Source organism: Juglans microcarpa x Juglans regia, chromosome 8S (genome assembly GCF_004785595.1).
Source record: "Juglans microcarpa x Juglans regia isolate MS1-56 chromosome 8S, Jm3101_v1.0, whole genome shotgun sequence".
NCBI classification, from domain to species: Eukaryota; Viridiplantae; Streptophyta; class Magnoliopsida; order Fagales; family Juglandaceae; genus Juglans; species Juglans microcarpa x Juglans regia.
Window position 1 is genome coordinate 1,378,420 of NC_054609.1, and position 20,401 is coordinate 1,398,820.

At 33.4% G+C, this 20,401-nt stretch overlaps 1 protein-coding gene across 2 annotated transcripts; it reads right to left on the reverse strand.

The window, feature by feature from the left end:
- Positions 1–10,277: 10,277 nt before the first annotated feature.
- On the reverse strand, positions 10,278–14,548 carry LOC121244918 (RNA-binding protein 2-like). 2 transcript variants are annotated; one of them, XM_041143166.1, is made up of 6 exons: positions 14,415–14,548; positions 11,964–12,152; positions 11,585–11,876; positions 11,397–11,458; positions 11,200–11,281; positions 10,278–10,675 (listed from the first exon to the last, which is right to left on the reverse strand). In XM_041143166.1, exons 1-6 carry the CDS (start codon positions 14,487–14,489, stop codon positions 10,572–10,574), a joined length of 804 nt encoding a protein of 267 aa, XP_040999100.1. In that variant the 5' UTR covers positions 14,490–14,548; the 3' UTR covers positions 10,278–10,571. The 2 variants fall into 2 exon arrangements, with proteins under 2 accessions (XP_040999100.1, XP_040999101.1); XM_041143167.1 differs by having other exon boundaries at positions 11,964–12,100; positions 14,415–14,547.
- Between the last annotated feature and the right edge of the window lie 5,853 nt (positions 14,549–20,401).

The following is a 20,401-nucleotide window of genomic DNA, read 5'->3' on the forward strand; positions in this document are numbered from 1 at the left end:
GGTTTCAGTTCTGCTTCTAAGCAACTCATTCAGTCGCTTTATATAGCTTTTATCTTTACCAAGGGACAGTACTTTCTTATCTTTTGAAAATTACCTCATAAATAGTATTTAATCTTTCTAGGAAAACAATAGAAAAGTCAGTCTGTCTAATATTGCTCCGGACTACGTTATTGTACTAGAATGTCTATGATTGATATATAAATTATTATCAGTTGCGAAACCGTCAATTATGATTTTGAGTACTCTTTAATAATTTGGACCCAAAAACATTTATTTAAGCAAACCGCCATAATTGTTTTGACAATTTTCCATAAGTGTTTAAAGGGTGGCTCTACAGCTATGTTGGGTTGGGAATCCTGTTAGCGTATTTGAGGTTTTTTTTTTTTTTTTTTTTTTTCGCATGTATTTTTTTAATACTTGTATATATTTTTTAAAAAAATAAAAAATTTATAACATCATTAAATATTTTTTTAATCACTAAGTAAAAATGTTAAAAAAATTCAAGCAGTAGCTCTCTGCAGGATAACCAGCATTTTCTGTATTTAAAACTATGAAAATTTATTCACCACCTTAATATTTATGTTCTTAATAGGCGATATATCATACCCAAACTCGCAATTTATTTCGAAGCAATGCTATATTTTTCTGAAAAGAAAAATGAATTGTCGAAAAAAGAGAAGCTTCAAGAATGGATCCACAAACTTATAATTAATGAGCTAATTAGGAGGGGACTTTATCTTAAAAGTTAAAAAATCAACTTGGACTTTTGTGTTTTATATATATATATATAAATCGCAATTCATTTCGAAGCAATGCTATATTTTTCTACAAAAAAAAAAAAAAAAATGAATTGTCGAAAAAAGAGAAGCTTCAAGAATGGATCCACAAACTTATAATTAATGAGCTAATTAGGAGGGGACTTTATCTTAAAAGTTAAAAAATCAACTTGGACTTTTGTGTTTTATATATATATATATAAATCGCAATTCATTTCGAAGCAATGCTATATTTTTCTACAAAAAAAAAAAAAAAAATGAATTGTCGAAAAAAGAGAAGCTTCGAGAATGGATCCACAAACTTATAATTAATGAGCTAAGGAGGGGACTTTATCTTAAAAGTGAAAAAATCAACTTGGACTTTTGTGTTATATATATATATATATTTATATATATATATAAGTGAGTTGTCATAAAATAAAAATTTAATTCACCTCTGAATAAAAATAAAAAATAAAAAACAGAGAGAAAAGTAAAAGGAAATAAAATATATATAGTACATGCGGCTCACGTTCCAATGAATTGTCTTTGATGTTTAGAGCAATGTAATGGAAGTGGGCTCCTGGGTAGATTTTTGATGCATATAATAGGTTGCAAGCTAAGCAGGGAATAAAGTATTAATGGCGTGAACCTTTTGAACTTTGGCTTTTCTACTGCAATAATTCAAAGCATCATGCATCAATTCTTTTTATATGTAATTTTCGATCCATAAATAACTTCTTTTTTTCGTTTTTTTTGTTCTTTTGTTGGGTAAGTAATCAAATCCGTAGATCAAAGCCGGCCTCCCAAACGACGGATGTACGTGGCTGCCTAACTTTCCATTATTTTTTGGGCACAAGGACCCCGGCGGCGCGACTTCTAACTCTCTCTCTCTCTCTCTCTCTCTCTCCCCCATTAATCTGATCGACTGTGTCATTTTCATGATATTGTGTATGCATGCATGGCTGTAACTCAATTCTGCGGGCGCATGCAGTAATGATCTGCAGGATACAAATTATTATAAGTGCCCGTTTGCTTTTTCTCGTTTCAGCTTTCACTTTCTTTAATGTTTTCCTAATGTTTAAAAATGATTACCATCATGAACAGATTAATATCGTATATATCTGCAGGTTTATTTTTCTTTCTTTTTTTCCAACTCGATCGTTAAAGTCCATTGCCTAAAATTACATGATATCAAAATTTGCGGCCACGAAACTTGGAAACGAATGCACCGGGATCGGACATGCACATATATACATGATTATAAGGTTGGAAAGTTTGAAAAGAAGAACTAATTTCAATAATTAAACCTAGAAAACAAAGTAATTCAGCAAATTCTAACTGCTGACCAGCTGTGTTCGATGCTGACGGCCTTTAATTATATTTTGGTTGATTGACTGAAGAAAAAGATGATATCGATCGAGAGATAGCTACTGTAATATTATTATAAACAGTAAGATCAGCTAGCGAGCTAGCTCCAATGGATGCCATAATAAGGTACTGCATTTTTTATTGCTAGATTATTCTTTCACACGTAGACAGACATGCAATCATGGGCTTGTAAATGCATGATGTCGGTCTCATTAAGATAATGAAGTAAAAATCCTTATAAATAATCGAACTAAAACGTAGAAAAATGGGTAATTTAAGGGCGGCAGCAAGTAGAGTAAAGAAGACTTCACCATCATATATAGGCTAGTACTGGTCGTACGTTTTGCATGTAGCCTTTGCACGTGGCATTGATCTTTGGTTTGTTCCTCTTGATCTCGCGCGCTGGTCTATATGTTCCAGAAAGGAGTAGGTAAAGACTGGATCAAGGAAGTTATCCTTTTCAGTAAAAGAATGTAACTTGATCTTTGACCGTTCGATCGACTTTCGATCCGAATCTGCAGACAGAATCGGAAAAGTCTTGTGACAATTATATACCAAACATCACGATACTTTTATTGTCTTTTTTTTTGGCATATATACATACATATATATATATTAATATATATATATTCGAGCTTCACCTAATCTTGGACATCCCACATTGAAATTTATACAATTTTCAGTAGGCCTTGCCATCATCATGCCAGCAAACTCAAGAAGCAAATACTGTCTGCATCTAGATCGATGGATCAGTAGTTCATATTTTTATAATTATTGAAAAACAAAAGGAACGAACCAGGATTAACCAAATTAAAGTAAATGGACATGGCATGTTGGAAATAAATAAAACCCTCTTGTTGAAAACTCAAAATCTGAAAACTTTTGCAGGGTAGGTGGCATCTGCACTGGGAAGTGATGATTAATTGGTCTAGATCATCGATCCACGTTCTCAGAGGCTGGCCGCCTGATCATCATGACCAAGAGCTGGAAGGGGATTAAATATTTTCGTTTGTTTTTTACAGATCATGTGTCGACGTTGAAATATTGGCAATGCATGACCGGAAATACAGTGATAATTGATCGTTCAATGTCACAAGTTTCATATCGTTAGGTTTAATGTCTGTCCCTACAAAGCATTACGAGTGTCTGTCTGTATGCGTGAATGTCTTTTGGCTTTGGTCTTGGAATACCAAAATATCGCTACACAACATAAGACATTATTGAATTATCATGTACTTGTTTTTCCATGAATCTTATCTTAATTTTAGACCATATGCATCATACAACCTCACTCAGACAAGTTGCCAATTATAATACAAACTAATTAATACCAAATGTGAATGCATTATATGCCAGCCATTTTGATTAGAAAATTTGAAGCTAGCACATGGAAGCTGCTCATTACACTTAGACCGGTGCTTGCTAGTCAATATATATTTATAAATAGGAAGAAATTCACCGACAGTTCCATAAAATTGATTAACTGATCATTTAGTATAAATATTAATTAATTATCAATAATATATAATATTTCTTTTTATTTTCTCTGTTTTTTTTTAGGGGGTGAGAAAAATATCTCCTTCATGAACACGAAAAAGATAGCGTGACAATGATATGTGGTTGTCGATAATTGAGGCGCACATCACGGGCAAAACAAATGATCATGATGGCCATTCTGCATACAAATATTCATGCTAATTAGGAAGCCTATGCGCCACAAGCAAATCCATACAGTTCTGAAGGGTTTTCTTTGAGTGCTTACTGATCATTAGTTTGATATCTTGATCAGTGTGTTTAGGGCATTTTGTTTTTTAGTTTTTGGGTCTACCAAAGCCACCAAACGTTATCTAATGCCATTATTGTCGACAGACTCTACATGAGGACTTTATCTTCCTTTTCAAATTATACGATGGATCGATGTGTCTACCACCAGGTGGCCTCGCGGCCACCTCTGATCTCTCTCTCTCTCAATCTTGGCTGAAGAAAAGTCTTAAAATCAAATTGTTTGATTGAACATTCATACTTTTTTTTTTCCTGTTTGTAATCAGAAAAGTTATTCGATATTAAGATAACATAAAATAATAATGGGTAGCTAGGCATATGCTTTTGACGATACCGTGCAAGGATTGAAAGATTGATGTAATATTAGTACTACTCATCATGGGGACCAGCAGATTAATCAAGATGTTGACCTCCTTTTGTTCCTTTTCTAGATTCCAATTAGCGAGTGCATGAACATGGTCCCAAAGGCCAATGAAAGAGTACTACGCTAGAAAAGCAATTATGTTTTTGCTAATTAATTTTGTTTTTCTCTCTGTATTTGGCCCAAATTGATGACTACTTACATTAAACATGATGTTGTTAATTCCAAGGATGCATTTCAGATTTTTACCTTTTAATTTTGTTTTTCTTTCTGTATTTGGCCCAAATTGATGACTACTTACATTACATGAAACATGTTTTTTCCATGGATGCATTTCAGATTTTTTCCTACAAAAGGTTTGTTGATCTGCTAGAAAGATGATTATTTGTAATCAGTTATTTACTGTAAAAATGATCATTTTTTACAAAAATTGTTGTATTCTCATCACAAATAATTCATTATAAATAATCATTTTTTTGACAGTACTGATCTCTAGTCATCATGCTCAATTAATCTATGAAAATCCAACTAGAGTTAATCGAATGTGAGTTTTAAAATCTGGATAGTTTGAAGGGCACATTTTGGAGAACTTTCCTTCGTAACGTATATACAATATACAAACCAAAATTTCTAAACAAAGGATAGAAACAACACTAGAATCCAAAACAAGAAACGAGAAAAAAAAAAATGAAGAACAGCATCAATAAACCCCACGAATGTAACCCCACATAGATTATTATAGCCTATTTAATTGCAAAACTTCCAGATTTATTTTTATTTTTCATAGTATGTCTGCGATCTGCAAATTATTACTCCTCCAAGTAATTTTCGAATACAGTACTGCTCATGCATTGAGTTCAAAATTCAGAAAGATGACAAAGGAGGCAATTAATTAAAGCAAGCATACAGAAGTACTTTCACCGGCCACTACGCATGAAAAATGCTAAGGAGGTGCAGGAAGCTTGTACCTCAAGCAGCTAGCTAGGGTTTATTTTCCAAATCCGACATTTGCTCGACATGTTTTACTTTGGGAACGTGTTGGTACTCTTCCATTTACCCAAGTTCCTGAATTAATATAACCAACACTTCTAACATGATATTAAATCGACCTGACTTGTTTCCAAACGTCGTCCGATGATTTCCCAAATTTGTATTCTCAGGTGATTCTGATCATCATGTTTTGCAGTATAGTGTTGGCAGAGTTACGATATCAGAGGATTGGCCTTTATCCAAACTGTTTCAAACCCAATAATAACTCTGCAGATCAGTGCTGCACAGGTACTACAGAACATTAATGATGATATAAGAGTAACAAAGATATATATATATATATATACATATACATATACATACAATATTATTGCAACAGTACTAGAGAACCAACACACATCCCAGTTTCTAGATATATCTAAGTCATGTATCAGTTCTTGCATGCGATTTGGCATAAAATATTATTTTGGAAAAATTAAGAATTCTACTATATATAGTTATTTTTATACATTTTTTATTGATGTGATTGATTAAATTAATTATTTTATATTAAAAAAAATAACGTAACGAATCATATTAATAAAATACATAATAAGTATGTAAAAATATCTCCATATAGAATTTTTATTTTCTTAATGTATTGAAAATGCTGTATTAAATAATACTGTTCATGACTAGTATTAGATATGGAAAACAGTACCCCACCTACAAAACCGACAAAACTCTAGGTTGTTTTTTTTCTTAATTTTTTAACTTAACCAAAGTGTTTTTTAATGAATTTGTATGTTTTTGTATTTTTTAAAAACGTTTAAAGTGTTTAAAAAATGTTTGGAAAGAAAACAAAAAAAAAAAACTTTTTGCCGTTTGTGAGGAATCTCGATCATCTGTAGGTGTAGCATACTCTTTAGATATATATAGCGATGTCGTGTTATCATGTCTATCTCTCTTCAAAATATAAAAAAAATATTGGAATAAAAAAATTAGAAACATTAATGGTGTATATATAATTATAAGATAAATATTATTTTTGGACAATTTCACAAAGAATGGTGCAAATCTGGCTAGCCTAGCTAGCTAGCTATATCATGGTATTGGAGGATTGGCATGACAGAGTCCTTGATCAGCTCTGGTACTTAAGCTTGAGAATGACTGGAAAAGGGGCTGTTCATGACATATATATATAACCTAATTAGTAATACTATAATGATCTTCTTTTTCTTGTTTTGGTAATAATTAGCAATCAAAGGTTAACGCAGCCAAGTTGGATTAACAACGTCCTTTTACCTACCTACTACTAGTTGACTGAATATTTGGCTAATTATAATATATAATTAAATACAAATTTAAACAACTTAATTGCTGGACAGCTTTACATGCTGAATTAGCAAATGCATGCAATGGATCGGAGCCAAGCATCAAAGGACGAGTTAATTTATATATAATATGAATAATGAATATATTAGCTAGACCTGCCACCACCTAATTATATATATATATATATATATATATATATAGATATATGGACACGATGATCATGCTGCATGCGACTCAGATTTGTTTGGCTTTCATTGACCCTATTAAATCCCCTAATTTCCTCACCTAATAATTAATTAATTTATTTTTTCATTCTGGCTAGCTTTTGCTTTAAGAGGGTCCCGTACGTACGTTCTTCTTCCTAGCTAGCTAGCTAGCTAGCAATATACAAATATATATATTTATATATATGTATATTATATCAGAGAAAGATTAATATGATCTAAGAACCATGCATGCACCCAGCTGGGGGGTAAAAATTGCATGGGCATCTTCTATCGATCCTTCCAGTACAGCTTGAAGTTTGAAAAATTCAAGAGTTGGAAGCTGTTTGAACCAATAAATTCATGGGAATTAATTAATGTCAGATCTGGTCGATCGCTATCTACAAACAATTCAGCTTCATATAAATAACGTCATGAACTTTTTTTTTTAATTATTTTTTATGGGTATTTTAACGGTAGAGAACGCCGACTAATTGGAGTCATTAGCTAATTATCCCAATACTGTTAAAAACAAAGTAAATATTAAACACGATGAGTATCATCTTTAATTAAATAACATCGTGCTCATAATTCTCTCTATGCAGCCAAGTCAAGTGATGTGAACAAATATCTCCCTCCTTTTTTGTCTGATATATATACATGTACAAGTGAAAGCTATAGCCTGTACGAGCTCTTGCTTTTCCTCGAGCCATCATGCGGGGGGAGTAAAAACTAGAGGAATCGAGGAGATGATCACAGATAAGGGATTGTAAAAATATCTTTTGCTTTTTTTCTGTGCATGCAATCAAGTTCTGTAGTACTATATATATAGAGTCTATTAAAAGACATCACCTACCTTATCCTCAGTCATGATTTTCTTTCACTTTCCTCCTCAAAATTATCAACCATCGTCACCGACACACAAATACACCCAAAACAAATAAAGTAAAAAAAAAAAAAAGAAAAAAGCCTGAGAATGATAATGAGCAACGTGTACAAATCATAATTTAATGGCATGAACGTACGAAACGTATAGGATCAGACTACATTGTCAAGATAACATACATATATAAAACATATGCATGCATGCTGGTGATCAAGTACTACACATGACATGATCAAGTACTACACATGACATGATGATGACCATGCATGCAGGTCGATCGATCCAATATATATCATGCATGCATGCATATATGCCTCTCCTGTTCCTTCATGGTTTTGGTGTTGTCATGTTTCAATTGAATAAAGAACTGGCTAGCTAGCTAATAACCCAAAAGCACATGATAGGATTTCTATCGATCGATCTGCATAACAGATGAAAATTCAATCAATTTTTGCATGTGATAATTTGAGGTGGCCGGGTTCATTATAATTAAATTAGCAACTTAATTGAATCGAACTACCTACTGTGGCTTGGCAAGCTAGGCTCATTAAAACCCCTGGTACATGACCATATGGTAGGACGTGTCTCGATCATATATAAATATTATACATGGACCAATCTACCCTATAGGTTGAATTCAATTTTTTTTTTCATGAATCAATAGTTGTTTTCTAATCAATTTTAATAAAATTCCAAAAGGCTTATTATCGTCTAGCTGAAAGACATTGATGGAGAGAATCTCAGATGTGAATTTCCTCTGTCCTGATCTCTCAATTTCTAATTTGTTTGTTTTCCATCAAGTATGTATGAATTTAATCGGCAGTACCATCCATTTCAATCCCAAATTTTCTCCAAAAAAGGCTCGCGAGAAACCAATTGCAATCCCAACATTTTATATATATCAATCCAGAGAAAATACAATAAATAAAATATAATAAATAATTTTATTCTTTTAAATTTTAAAATAAAAATAATATTTTAATAATATTTTATATAACTTTTAATTTTAATCTTAATTTTCAATTCATATCATTTTAACTCACTGTTCAATTACTTGTGAAATGACTTTTTTCTTTTGAAAATGCTGCTGCCTCTCAAATTGTCTCTCGATATGCTGCCAGACCTTCTTTCATTCAAAACATCAAAAAAATGACAGATTTCAATAGGGCTGCCCACTTGGGATACAAATTGAAACCCTGTTTTTTCCCCGGAATCCAAGGCGAATACTATCAAATGGGAATGAATTAACGTGCAGCTATCATTCCTAAATTCAACTGCACCGACACATTGCACCATGTTAGGTTACATAGTAAAAAGCCTCTTTAAGGAAAAACAAAAAACAAAACAATAAACAATGTCAGAAGGGATACATGGTCTGAACCTTGAAAGTTACAGCAGAATGTAGGGCCACCAACCAGCACAGCACAGATAGTTAATAAAATAAAATACAAGTCAGAGATGATAGAGTTTGGACTTTGAAGTGTCAGTCATAGCAAGAAAGTTCATAGCACCAGTTTCAGGACCACAATGGAGTTCAGGGTCAAAAGGGGTATATATATATGAACAATTCTCGTTTATCAAAGGTATATGGGCCAGATCCACAATGGAGTTCAGGGTAAAATGGTTCTTAAACATAAACCGAAAGAGATCGTATGTTCAGTGGCCTGCACCTGAAATCCCATTTCCATTACCAAACACAATGTACAAATGTGGTCGTGTCGCATGTACGCGCTCGTGGCCACACATGTATGGCCATTTGAATAGATCCCATCTTCAATTGCCAAACAAGCAAGTAAATAAAGTTCAGCATTATCACATCTATGTTATTTATCAAAATGACGAGGCAGATACCTCTGGCGAAACAAACGGTTCACAAATTCCAAGCTCCATATAACAAATACCACCGGAGTTTCACGCACGAATGCACTTTTATTGGATTAGTCAAAGTTAAAAGATATTTTTTATAAATATAAGATAAATTTAATTTTTAATTATTTCATTCACATAAATCTCTACATTAGAATAGTTATTTTTTCATTATACAACAATAAAATAATATAAGATAAATTTAATTTTAGTTATTCACATCAACTCTCCATATTAGATTATACATTTATTCATTATATAGTAATGAATAATTAATAATTTCAAAAATATTTAATTTTTTTAATTATTAATTTATTTTATCATATCCTATTTTACTATTCTACTTATTATATATTAATTAATAATCATATTTTTATTAAATTAATATATCATTAACTCAAATTAATATACCAATTGTGATAAAATATGTGATAGAAAGAAAGGAAGAGAAATAATTAATAAAATATGTATTTGATGTATGTAAAGTAACTTTTAAATTTGAAAAAACTTTTAAGTCACTGTAATTTTGAAATTTAGCTAATCCATTGTAAATATATTTTACTCTCTAATAGCTAAATACTCAATGGATTTAGTTTTTAGCTAATCCAATGAGAGGGCTCCGAAAACTCTTTATGAATATGGGCATTTACACAACATAAAAATGAAGCATAAAATATTTCAGTGAGATATTTGAATCTACCTCCATCATTCATAACCTTATAAATGCAGATGCTAATAAAATGTTGACAGATTCAAAGAGCTCTTGAGATAGAATTTAGCACAGAAATTCATCCAGAAGGTAATTATGGACATAACATACAAAATTCTATCCGTTAAATTGCATAAACAAGGGATTTCCTTCTCCATCTTGCACCTCAATAGTAGCCGCACCTCGCAAGCACCTAATTTGTGTGGTCAGGATTGAGCAATTTAAATTGCATTTGTTTGTACATTGTTCATGGACAAGCACTTCCTAAAGGAGGTGTTGCACCAACCTCAACTGCATTAACCTAGGTATATGAGTATATCTATCTGAAGCCTGTTCACCTCTTACCACGAGAGCCAGAGCCAGACCTCGGACCTGGGTATCGTGAAAACTGCAGCCTCAAGTAACTTGAATCAGGATCATTATCATCCGTTTTATAACCTGTGCAATCCAAGTATATGGTCAGCATCTCCACAAAGTTTAGATGGGCAGTTAATTGGCTAGCTATATCAAGCAATGAATTTAATCCAACATTTTCATTGGTCGAGAGGAGAACCCTACGGGGAAGCACGAAGCAGAAATTTTGGATGATCAGTCACTTGACATAGATAGTTATCAGGAAGATAAATCAAGAAAGGAGCATGGTCCTACGCCTTTGTGGGAACCTCCTAATAGCTATCATTATACCTAATTGTAATTTTGATGAAAATTACTATTTATAACATTTAGTGGCAAATAACTCAAAACCACAAATAAAAGCATCCATCCACACACAACACTACCAATAATACAAAATATTACTGTTGTGAGAACTTACAAATATATGAATAAGCACAGAACATACATTATCACTGTATTTTGCTAATTGCCAAATGAATTTCACAAAATATCACAATTATAACAAGATAAAGTCTAATTTTTAGAACAATGATAACTTCAAGCACAAGGAAAGGCAAACCAATCACCTTGCAAGGCGCTCATGGCAGTTGCTGCACATGCTGGATTTGCAAAGTCCACAAAACAAAGGATAAGAGGATCTCCACCTCGCTGCATTATGAATGACTCAGTTTATATTAAAGAAGTCACCCTACCTATTAGTCACAATGGCATAACAAACCAAGTCTAAGCAGCCCAAATGGAAACTAATTCAAGGTCCACTTACGTGTTTGGATTCTTTGGTTACGAGTCTCACTTCTTTATATCCAACGAAAGGGCGGAAAATATCTGAAGGTCAGCTAAAGGAAATGTGAAGAACAAAAGTTTCCTTAAATCAAGGTTGATGAAACGATTTTGAAGGAGGAACAAAGATCGATGTAATAAATTGACAGTATCACACCAAACAAAGGATACGAGCTACCTCCCTCTTTTTGCTGTCAGGAGGAAGTCCTTCAACATATAAAGTGCTAGAAGCATCTGGAGGTAGAGGCTGTGTTTCACGTCCAGGCCTAGTTGCATCCAAGGGAAGCTGATTACCAATACCAACATTTCGACCATTTGGTGCAAGATCAGGACCAGCAATCCCAGTGCGACCCAACACAGCAGGATTAGTCATTGTAGGACCAGGCATTCCACCACCAGAAACCCTTCCCAATCCAACTCCACGAAGTGTACTGGCTTCCCCATAAGTAAAGGATGAAAGTTGCTTCAAAAGCAATTATGATGAACTTTTAGCGCACACAAAGATTCACAAAAGGAAAAATAAGCACAGGCTATGGCACTGTGAGGTTACCGCACTCTGAAGATAGCGATCATAAGCTGATCCAATTGATTTTGTGTCCTTTACTACATGAGGGCCACCACGATCATCATCTCGCACTAGATAGTTTGGCATCTCATGAGCTGAAGGCAACACAGAAGGCGCAAGTTCTACAAAATTTGAAAATACAGATGAAGAAAGTTCAGAAATTGAACTGCTTGTCTGACACAAGATGCAGACATACAACTCATCACATAACTGCACATTTTTACCACAATCACAACTGGTAGAATCGCTTATCACAATTGGACATGTCTCACTATTGCAAATGGTATGATTACTGATATCCAACCCCATCCTTTGTCTAAACTAAAACCATCAGGAATGGCTACCCAATATATTTTTCCACACCATCATTAACATTCCAACTGTAAGGGGTTTTTTATGGGTAACTGTAAAGGGATTTATTAAAGAGACCAAACATCAAAGCTTATGTTCGTTAATTTGTGTGCGTCATGCATATCCATAAAAAAACTGATCACATAATGTTGTCCATCGAAAATAATGCCTTTAAGCTTTTAATACTCCAGCACGAAAATACATTTAACTATTCATGAAAAAATAAATTATACATGAAAATATGTGGGGTCATCACTTGTCAAGGAAAATAGATTTAGACGAAACATACAGTGAAATGATGCAGTTAGCCTTCAATCACACCTTACATCACTACATTAGCATATCTGACCAAACTTCCAAATTTCACACATTTAAACAGCAATCGAAGGGGAGAACTCAGAAAGTAGGTTAAAGCACTTCTGGTTTTTGCACAAACATGGGGTCTCCAGCAGCAAGGATATTTTGTTAGGCACAAAAAAACAGAGAGGCAGGACCAAAAATCAGAAAAAAAAAATATATATATATATATTAAATTAAAAATCAAGTAAGTTTCACTTAAAAGGCTGGGAATCATATTTGAGCCAATGGACCCACAGAAAATAGTGTTTTCCATAGGCCAGCAGAGTACATTGTAGCATAAATAGTTTTTCTGGTTCGGTGGAACCGATTAGAAGAAAATAAGAAAAGAAACCAAGTCGATCATATTCTGGGGACTGCATAGAGTACTTAATTTCTATTTCCTTTATATGATATAACATCTATAAACAATTTCATGGGTAAAAAGATCTAATCCATGTACAAACTAAGTCTAAAACTGAGATAAGCCCTCACAGAATGTTAACTTTAAAAGCCAAAAAAGATAAAAGTAGAAGAGAAACAGCCAACAGTATTAGGAGCTTGACTATTCCTCTGTGGAGCACAAACTATTAACTAGTAGTTATAGTGAGTAAAGTGTATGACAATTTAAATACATAAAACCTTAAAAGAATTCTCAACTTGACCAAGAACATGTTAGTATTGAACACTTGAATATTTATGAAAAAAAATGTATTGAACACTTGAATGCGTCAATATTTTACATTTCCTGTCATAAATGCCAGCCACCAAACAAAATGTGTTGGGTTTGTGGAGTCTGGTTTGTTGGTGTGTTGGCCTGATTTGATGAACCGACTTGACAATGATGTGGTATGGTTCTTTGGCAGATTTTCAAGGAGGCTTGGGCTATGGAGCGCAAGCGTGGGCCAATAATTCTTTTGGCATTGTTTGTGATCAGAGGAAGTGCCAGGCAGAAATTTCGCTCAATGTATTCGAGCAAAGCTCTGGCAGAGAGTTCGCTCGAGCGAATGTTCAATAGAGAGTTCACTCAAGGAGTGCTCGACACTCTGCTCGAGTAAATAATGCAGAAAAGTGAAAATTAGGATTTCCGCTATGCACAATAAATATATACTTCATGAACAGTACAGTAACTTCTGAGGGTTTCTGAACAGTAAAATTTCGCCCAGAAGTGTATTTTGCCGAATCACGTTAATTTTGTGATGTTTGATTGATTTTGCTTGTGTTTGCTTTTGTTTGTCGGTCATCGTTTTCACAACAAAATATTCTCTATGAATCTTCCTCTTCGGAAAAGTGCCATAAATGTTTTGGACAAGTAAACAACCGTTTTAATAAGAAATGCAAAAGGCATAGACCAAGTACAGAAGTATACAAGAAAAACACAGCTAGAATAGGAAAAAAAGATAAAAGTTTTATACATTTTACTGTGACATATTAGAGGAAGAAGAAACAGAAACAAAACATGACAGATAAGTACCACCAATGAGCATTGAGAAACAAATGTCAACCAAAGTTTTGCAGCACATGAGGACTCGAACCGAACGTAATTCAAAAAGAGATTTAACTTCAAATTCAAACGTATTAAGAAACAATTTCATCATACATGGAGAGATTGTTCGCATGCTTTCAAAGTAGAAATTCTAAAGCGATTAGAAATCATAATCCCAATATTTTCTAACACAACACACTAGTCAAAAGATCCATACTGACACTGTTACTGGTATTAGATGAAAAAGAAAGACGAGGGCGAACCGTAGTCAGTGCGAGGCCGTTTGAGCAAACTGACCGAGGGGAGAAGATGCTGCTGCTGCCGACTCCAGTATCCATCCGCCATCTCCGATTTCAAAACCCTAATTAAATTTGGAAAGGAGCGTGGAGTTCGGGGGAGTGAAGAAAACCCTAGCTGCAAATGCAGGAAGCCCAGGCGCTCTGGGTTCCGCAGTTTTGTCCTTTCCAGTCGGATGCTTGTACACTACAGTACCACCATACAGCGAACGTACAACGGGAACTGCATGAGTTTATTGATTCGGTGCGGCATAAGTCACTTCTGTCGTCGGTGGTTTACCAATAGTGATAGGGCGATCAAGGCATACTTGAATTTGAAAAGGAAAATGATAAAGCTATGTGTAGAGAATTTTTACCTAATTGTGTTGTTTTATTTAATAGTTAAGGAACTGTTATAAATTCTTTTTCTAAAAAATATTTAAAAAAATAAAAATAAAGTGCAAACTGTATTATCAGTACCTTTGAAAAATGTTATTTATCTTTATTTAAATTTTTTTATTAACTTTTGACATAGAATCAAATTATTAGTAAATAAAATAATAAATAAAATTTCAATGGTTTGACATAAAATGGTTAATGGTGATGATAATGAATTATTAGTGCGCGGGACTTGCACACTTTCGATCGAGTAGAGTGGACCAATTTTGGAATCGAAGTAAAGAAACTCCGTGAAATTTTAAAGAAAAAAAAAAACTTACTTTTTGGTCTTCCTAATTTTGAAAAATTCTCTCTTCATAGTCTATATTTTTTTGCACACACCCTTACGCACAAAATCCAATAAGCTACATTTTAGTATTGGCTTGATATGTTTATAATGAGAATTATGAGAGAGAATTATACAATTGCTACTCTCCCGCCTGCATGTGCCTATTTTGTGTATCTCCTAGTGTAAATTATACTTTTTTTTTCAAATATTTTTTAAATATATTTAAATATTTAAAAAAATAAAAAATAAATAAAAATATATTAATAATTACTTCTTTAACTATTAAAAAAAATTAAATATAAGAGCGGTTAAGATAAATTGACAAAATGAGGAAGAATACTAGTATTATTCTAAAAGCATTTTGCATGCAAGTGACAATTGGTCTATTGGGCCAATATTGAGGCCGTAATGGTTGATTCAACTACTCTCCAAGGGATTGGTTGGTTTGATAGACTTGGGCCGGACTTTAGGCCTATCTTGATTTCCCCTTTTCGGGCTCAATTACAATTAATTAAAAAAAAAAAAACCAACAAAATTCAAGCTGTATGAATCTCCCTCCCTAATCAATATAGAGTAATGCTGCTCTATATTTTAAATCTTGTTATTGTCAATCATATTTAGTGTTGTTTTCTTTTATCAATTACTTCAAATGATATTGACAAACACTTAATATGTCGTATTACTAACTTCGAGTGAAATAATAAAATCTAAAATGAAGAATAACATTACTCAGAAGTAAAATTAAGACATAAGAAAAAATGAGTCGAGAGAAAGTATCAACGAGAAAGGGATGACGAAGAGCAGCTGATGATCAGAGTTGTGGGTGAGATAGAAGAGGAAGGGTGGCATTGAAAACAAAGGCCATGTACAAATTTTACAATTGATTTCTTCATTAAAAGGCCTAAATATTATTGGAGGTGGATTAATTGATGTCGAACGTAGAATTAAAGCAATTATTTATTTATTGTGTATCTCTTCCTTGAAGTGCATGCATGCTGCATTATTGGGTACCTTCTAAACAACAATCTAATGATCGGCCGCCACTCCATTCGGCCGACCATGATGGATCGATCAGTTTTAACATTTGCTGTAAAAAAGATAACCACGTGATATTTCATCAATATCCCTTTGAAAAAAGAACGCATGATCATTTTTGCAGTACTCATGCAAATTAAACTCATGTGATCTAACCTATATATAGTTAGCTAGCTAGGAAAGTTTGAAATATCAAATATATATATATGTAACAATTTTCGTATTTGTTAATTTGTCAAAATATTTATTTGCAAATTTGTTTATTGATATATTAAATATATACATGATCATGCTATCACAACAATTAGCAAGAAAAAATATTTGTATTTTAAATTTTTTTTTTAATAATTGTTCTAAATCTCATAATAAGTGATATCTTTACACACCGACTTGTAAGTAGCAAAATTTTGTTGATGTCCTTTCATCCTAAAGGAGACGACCGGTTGTCCATATTGATATATATATGTTGGTTCAAAAGGGGCTGCAAAAGAGACAATAGTGAGAGAAAGTTTGTTTTAAGGCGTGTTATAATGTCACTTTCCTTAAGACAATATTCACCTCCATCAATAATGGTATGAACACGAGTTACAAGCGAATTTGCCTCCAAGATACAATGAAGCCCAGAACAAATCTGTTTGTCTAATTGCGTTATGCACACATAAAATTAGACCCTGAATATCCTCAAATTTTACTATTCAACCAAGAAATTAGAAATCTGTTTTCTCGAGAAAATTCGAAATTCTATTTTGTGTTCTTCAAATGGCAGGCCAATGGGTCTATTTATAGATGACCAAAGGTAGTGAACGAAAAGTAACAAGTTTTTGTAATTCTGAAAACTGTTGAGAATATGTATATATAATGTTTCTGCTGCCAAATGACACAACAGTTGGACATACTCTGATGGTTCCCTTGCTTCCTCTTCACCAGCACCGGTTCGAATCACTGCGTGTGCGCATTGGGAATTTAATTTTTTCCAATTTTCCCAAGGCATTGCAGCGCCTCGCGCTCCCCACCTTGATTGCTCATGCGTTGCACCACTTCATGTGACACGCCCATTGAGCCCTGCGCGCAATGCTTCGCGCATGTAGTGCTTTGCACGCAAGCACAGAAGGTTCTCTTCATAAATAACGTAAAAACCCACATCTTGCCATGGAGGTGACTCGAACTCCAGCCTTCTAGGTAAAATGTAATCCAAGGATATAAATACCACCCAACCAGTAGATGGCTTGTGATGTTTGTATAGATGCAAAGCGTTATAACTCTCATAAATATTCCACATCTTCTCTCTTCCCAGAGTAATTTACAACTTCCAAAATTAACCCAAAAATACTATTAATAAATATAATATATAATTAATTATTTTGAAACTATTTCCAACAATATACATACAATGCGCGCGTGCACACACATACATATAATATAAATTTTGTATGAATATAAAGATATAATAGAATGCTACGTTAAGATAATAATTGTTTACCATCATGAAAGAGTCAGGCTCAAAGATGCCGGTTAGAATCCGTGACTGACCAGAATGAGTAACTCTAGGCGCAAGTCTTAAATAGACAAATCTCGTGCAAGTCATTTGTAAAAATGTGAGTCCCACTCAGAAAGAATTTTTACTTTTTCATGTTGGATCCACCATTTTATAAATAACTTATTCAAATTAAATCAGTCTAACTTGTACAAATCATTTCTAGATCCGAATTAGTTGCAATATGCACGTTGAGAGACCATTGTTGTTTCAACCAACAAGACACACAGTTTTCAACTTTTCTCTGGCCCATATGTATCTCTTAAAATGGAAATTTGGGGACATGTTTGGATCTTTCTTGATGGCCGTAGGAGGACTTTAATTGGTTTACTTTTGAACCCTATGATGATCAGGACATGATGCCTTATGATAATTTATAGCACAAATTCTCTTTTTAATAATAAAGAATATTATCTATCTAATTAATAAATTATTATTCCTTTATTAACAGTTTTTTAAGGTTTTATTCATGTGTTTGAAACTTTTTTGTTTTTTCAAAAAAAGACTTTCTTTAACAGCACTTCTAATTTGATGATGCGGATTAAGAGTTGATCATAAAAGCTAAAAAGGGTACACGTAATTACCATATATTAAAGGCTCAATTAGGTTAAGTCTTAAGCTTAAAAACACTGTAATATCCAAACCAAAATGTAAAGCATACATTGTATATATATCGGCATATTCATAATCCAAAATACTGCTTGTGAAATTAGTATCCGTACTTGTTTCAAAAATTTAAACTGATGAAAAAATATAAATTTAATAATTTATATATTAACTTAACACCCTCTTTTACGTGTGGACCAAACTCTCCATGATCAGTAAGTGACCTCAACATGTGAAATATTTAGTTAAATAGAATAAAATGCAGAATCAATGTTCAAACTCAGGACCTCTAATAAGAATATGTAGATTTAATTATTTATATTTTATCTTAACATGTTTTTTAATTATTAGAAGTAACAAACGTGATTTTAATTAGAAGTTAATCCCTTGCGTATGCATGGCAATATTACAACTCATGACTGTAATCGCACTTCTGCCAATAACTAGTTGGATCAAACCATCATATATGCAGGACATGTTCTTCCTTCTCTTAATGATGAATTGAACTCATAAAGCAACAGTGTGAAGAATAACTAGTACTTGTAAAAACCAACGGTTTGGAATAGATAATAAATATCATTAATAATACATATATAGGAAAAATTATATTTTCTCTCGAGCTATCACTCATGAATTTGCAATATATAAGCCCTCAAATTATCCCTAGTCTTTTTGCATTTTACTCACTCTTCTAAGATCTAAATGTTGTCACCTTTTTTCATGCATATAATTAGGGGTCAAATAATGACAAAATGATAAATTGTATCAAATTGGAAGGATGGAGTACATAGTGTGAAAGAAGTGAGAGTTTGAGAGGGTAGATTAGTCTCGTTTGTTTTCACAACCATCTTTATCTCATCTCATCTATCTAGTCATTACAACTAATTTTCTAAATTTTCACACAAAATAGAATAAACAATTCAACTTTTCAAATCTCAAAAAATAAAAATAATATTAAAAAAATATATTCTAATAATATTTTATTTAATTTTTAACTTTTATCTCAACTCATCTCATCTTATCTGTGAAAACAAATGAGACTAAGATACATACTTTAGGAATTGAGTTGTTAAACCAACGAGGAATGTTACACCTGTAAGTGAAACAAGTCAACACGATATTTCGGAAGCAGCAACGTGATTGCAAGTTCCCTTATTTGTCAAGATCCTCTGCACTGATTCTTTGCACTGATTCGGTGCCTTCTGTCTTGCAAATAGCTGTTCTTCTTTCCTTCTTTATTTCTTTTCCTTTTAAGTTGTATTCTTTCCTTTCTTGTCAATATTCATTCCTTGTACAGAGTACAATGTAATCAAGTGTATATTAGTATATAAATGGAATATAGTTTACGACATTTGGTGAGTTGATCCAATACCTTTTTACAAATTCTTTCATGGTACCAGAGCCCTTATAGCTCACGCCTCCAACGTTTCCAGTTCTTTTATGTTCTTCATCAATGGCTTCTGCTAACTCTACTGCTTCTTTGGCTTTCTCTCACCCAAACTTCTCTCAATTAGTTTCGGTTAAGATGGACGGAACAAATTATCTCAATTGGGTCTCCCAGTTGCTACCTGTTTTGCGCAACAATGACTTGCTTGGATTTGTGGATGGTTCTGAGCCCTGTCCTGAGCAAATTTGCACGTGACTCTGAAGGAAAGTCGACCCAAGCTATCAATCCAGAGTATACTCTTTGGAATAAGATGGACCAGTTAGTTTTGGGTTGGCTCAATGCTACTCTGATCGATAAGGTCCTTCCCTCCATTTTTGGCATAAATTCAGCCAAACAAGTATGGGATTCACTAGCCAAAAGATATGCATCACACTCACCAGCACACGTCAACCGACTCAAACGTCAACTACAAACTCTTCAACAAGGGAATGCTACTTGCACCGACTATTTGGCCTCAGCTAAGTCTACCGCCGATCAACTTGCTGTTGTTGGCAAACTAGTGGGTGAGGATGATCTTCTCTCCTATGTTTCGAGTGGATTAAATCCTGTTTTCAATCCTTTTGTCACTTCCGTCTCTTTTGCCTTACGTTATAGTCCCATGAGTTTTGATTATTTCCAATCAGAAT

What these genes read in the sequence shown, in the direction of transcription:
- LOC121244918 (XM_041143166.1), bottom strand. Translation starts at nt 14,489, where the DNA reads ATGGATACTGGAGTCGGCAGCAGCAGCATCTTCTCCCCTCGGTCAGTT. An exon ending in CAAAAAGAGGGAGGTAGCTC is followed by an intron (nt 11,459 to 11,584) that starts GTATCCTTTGTT and finishes GCTGACCTTCAG; the next exon opens with ATATTTTCCGCCCTTTCGTT. An exon ending in TAACCAAAGAATCCAAACAC is followed by an intron (nt 11,282 to 11,396) that starts GTAAGTGGACCT and finishes TTCATAATGCAG; the next exon opens with CGAGGTGGAGATCCTCTTAT.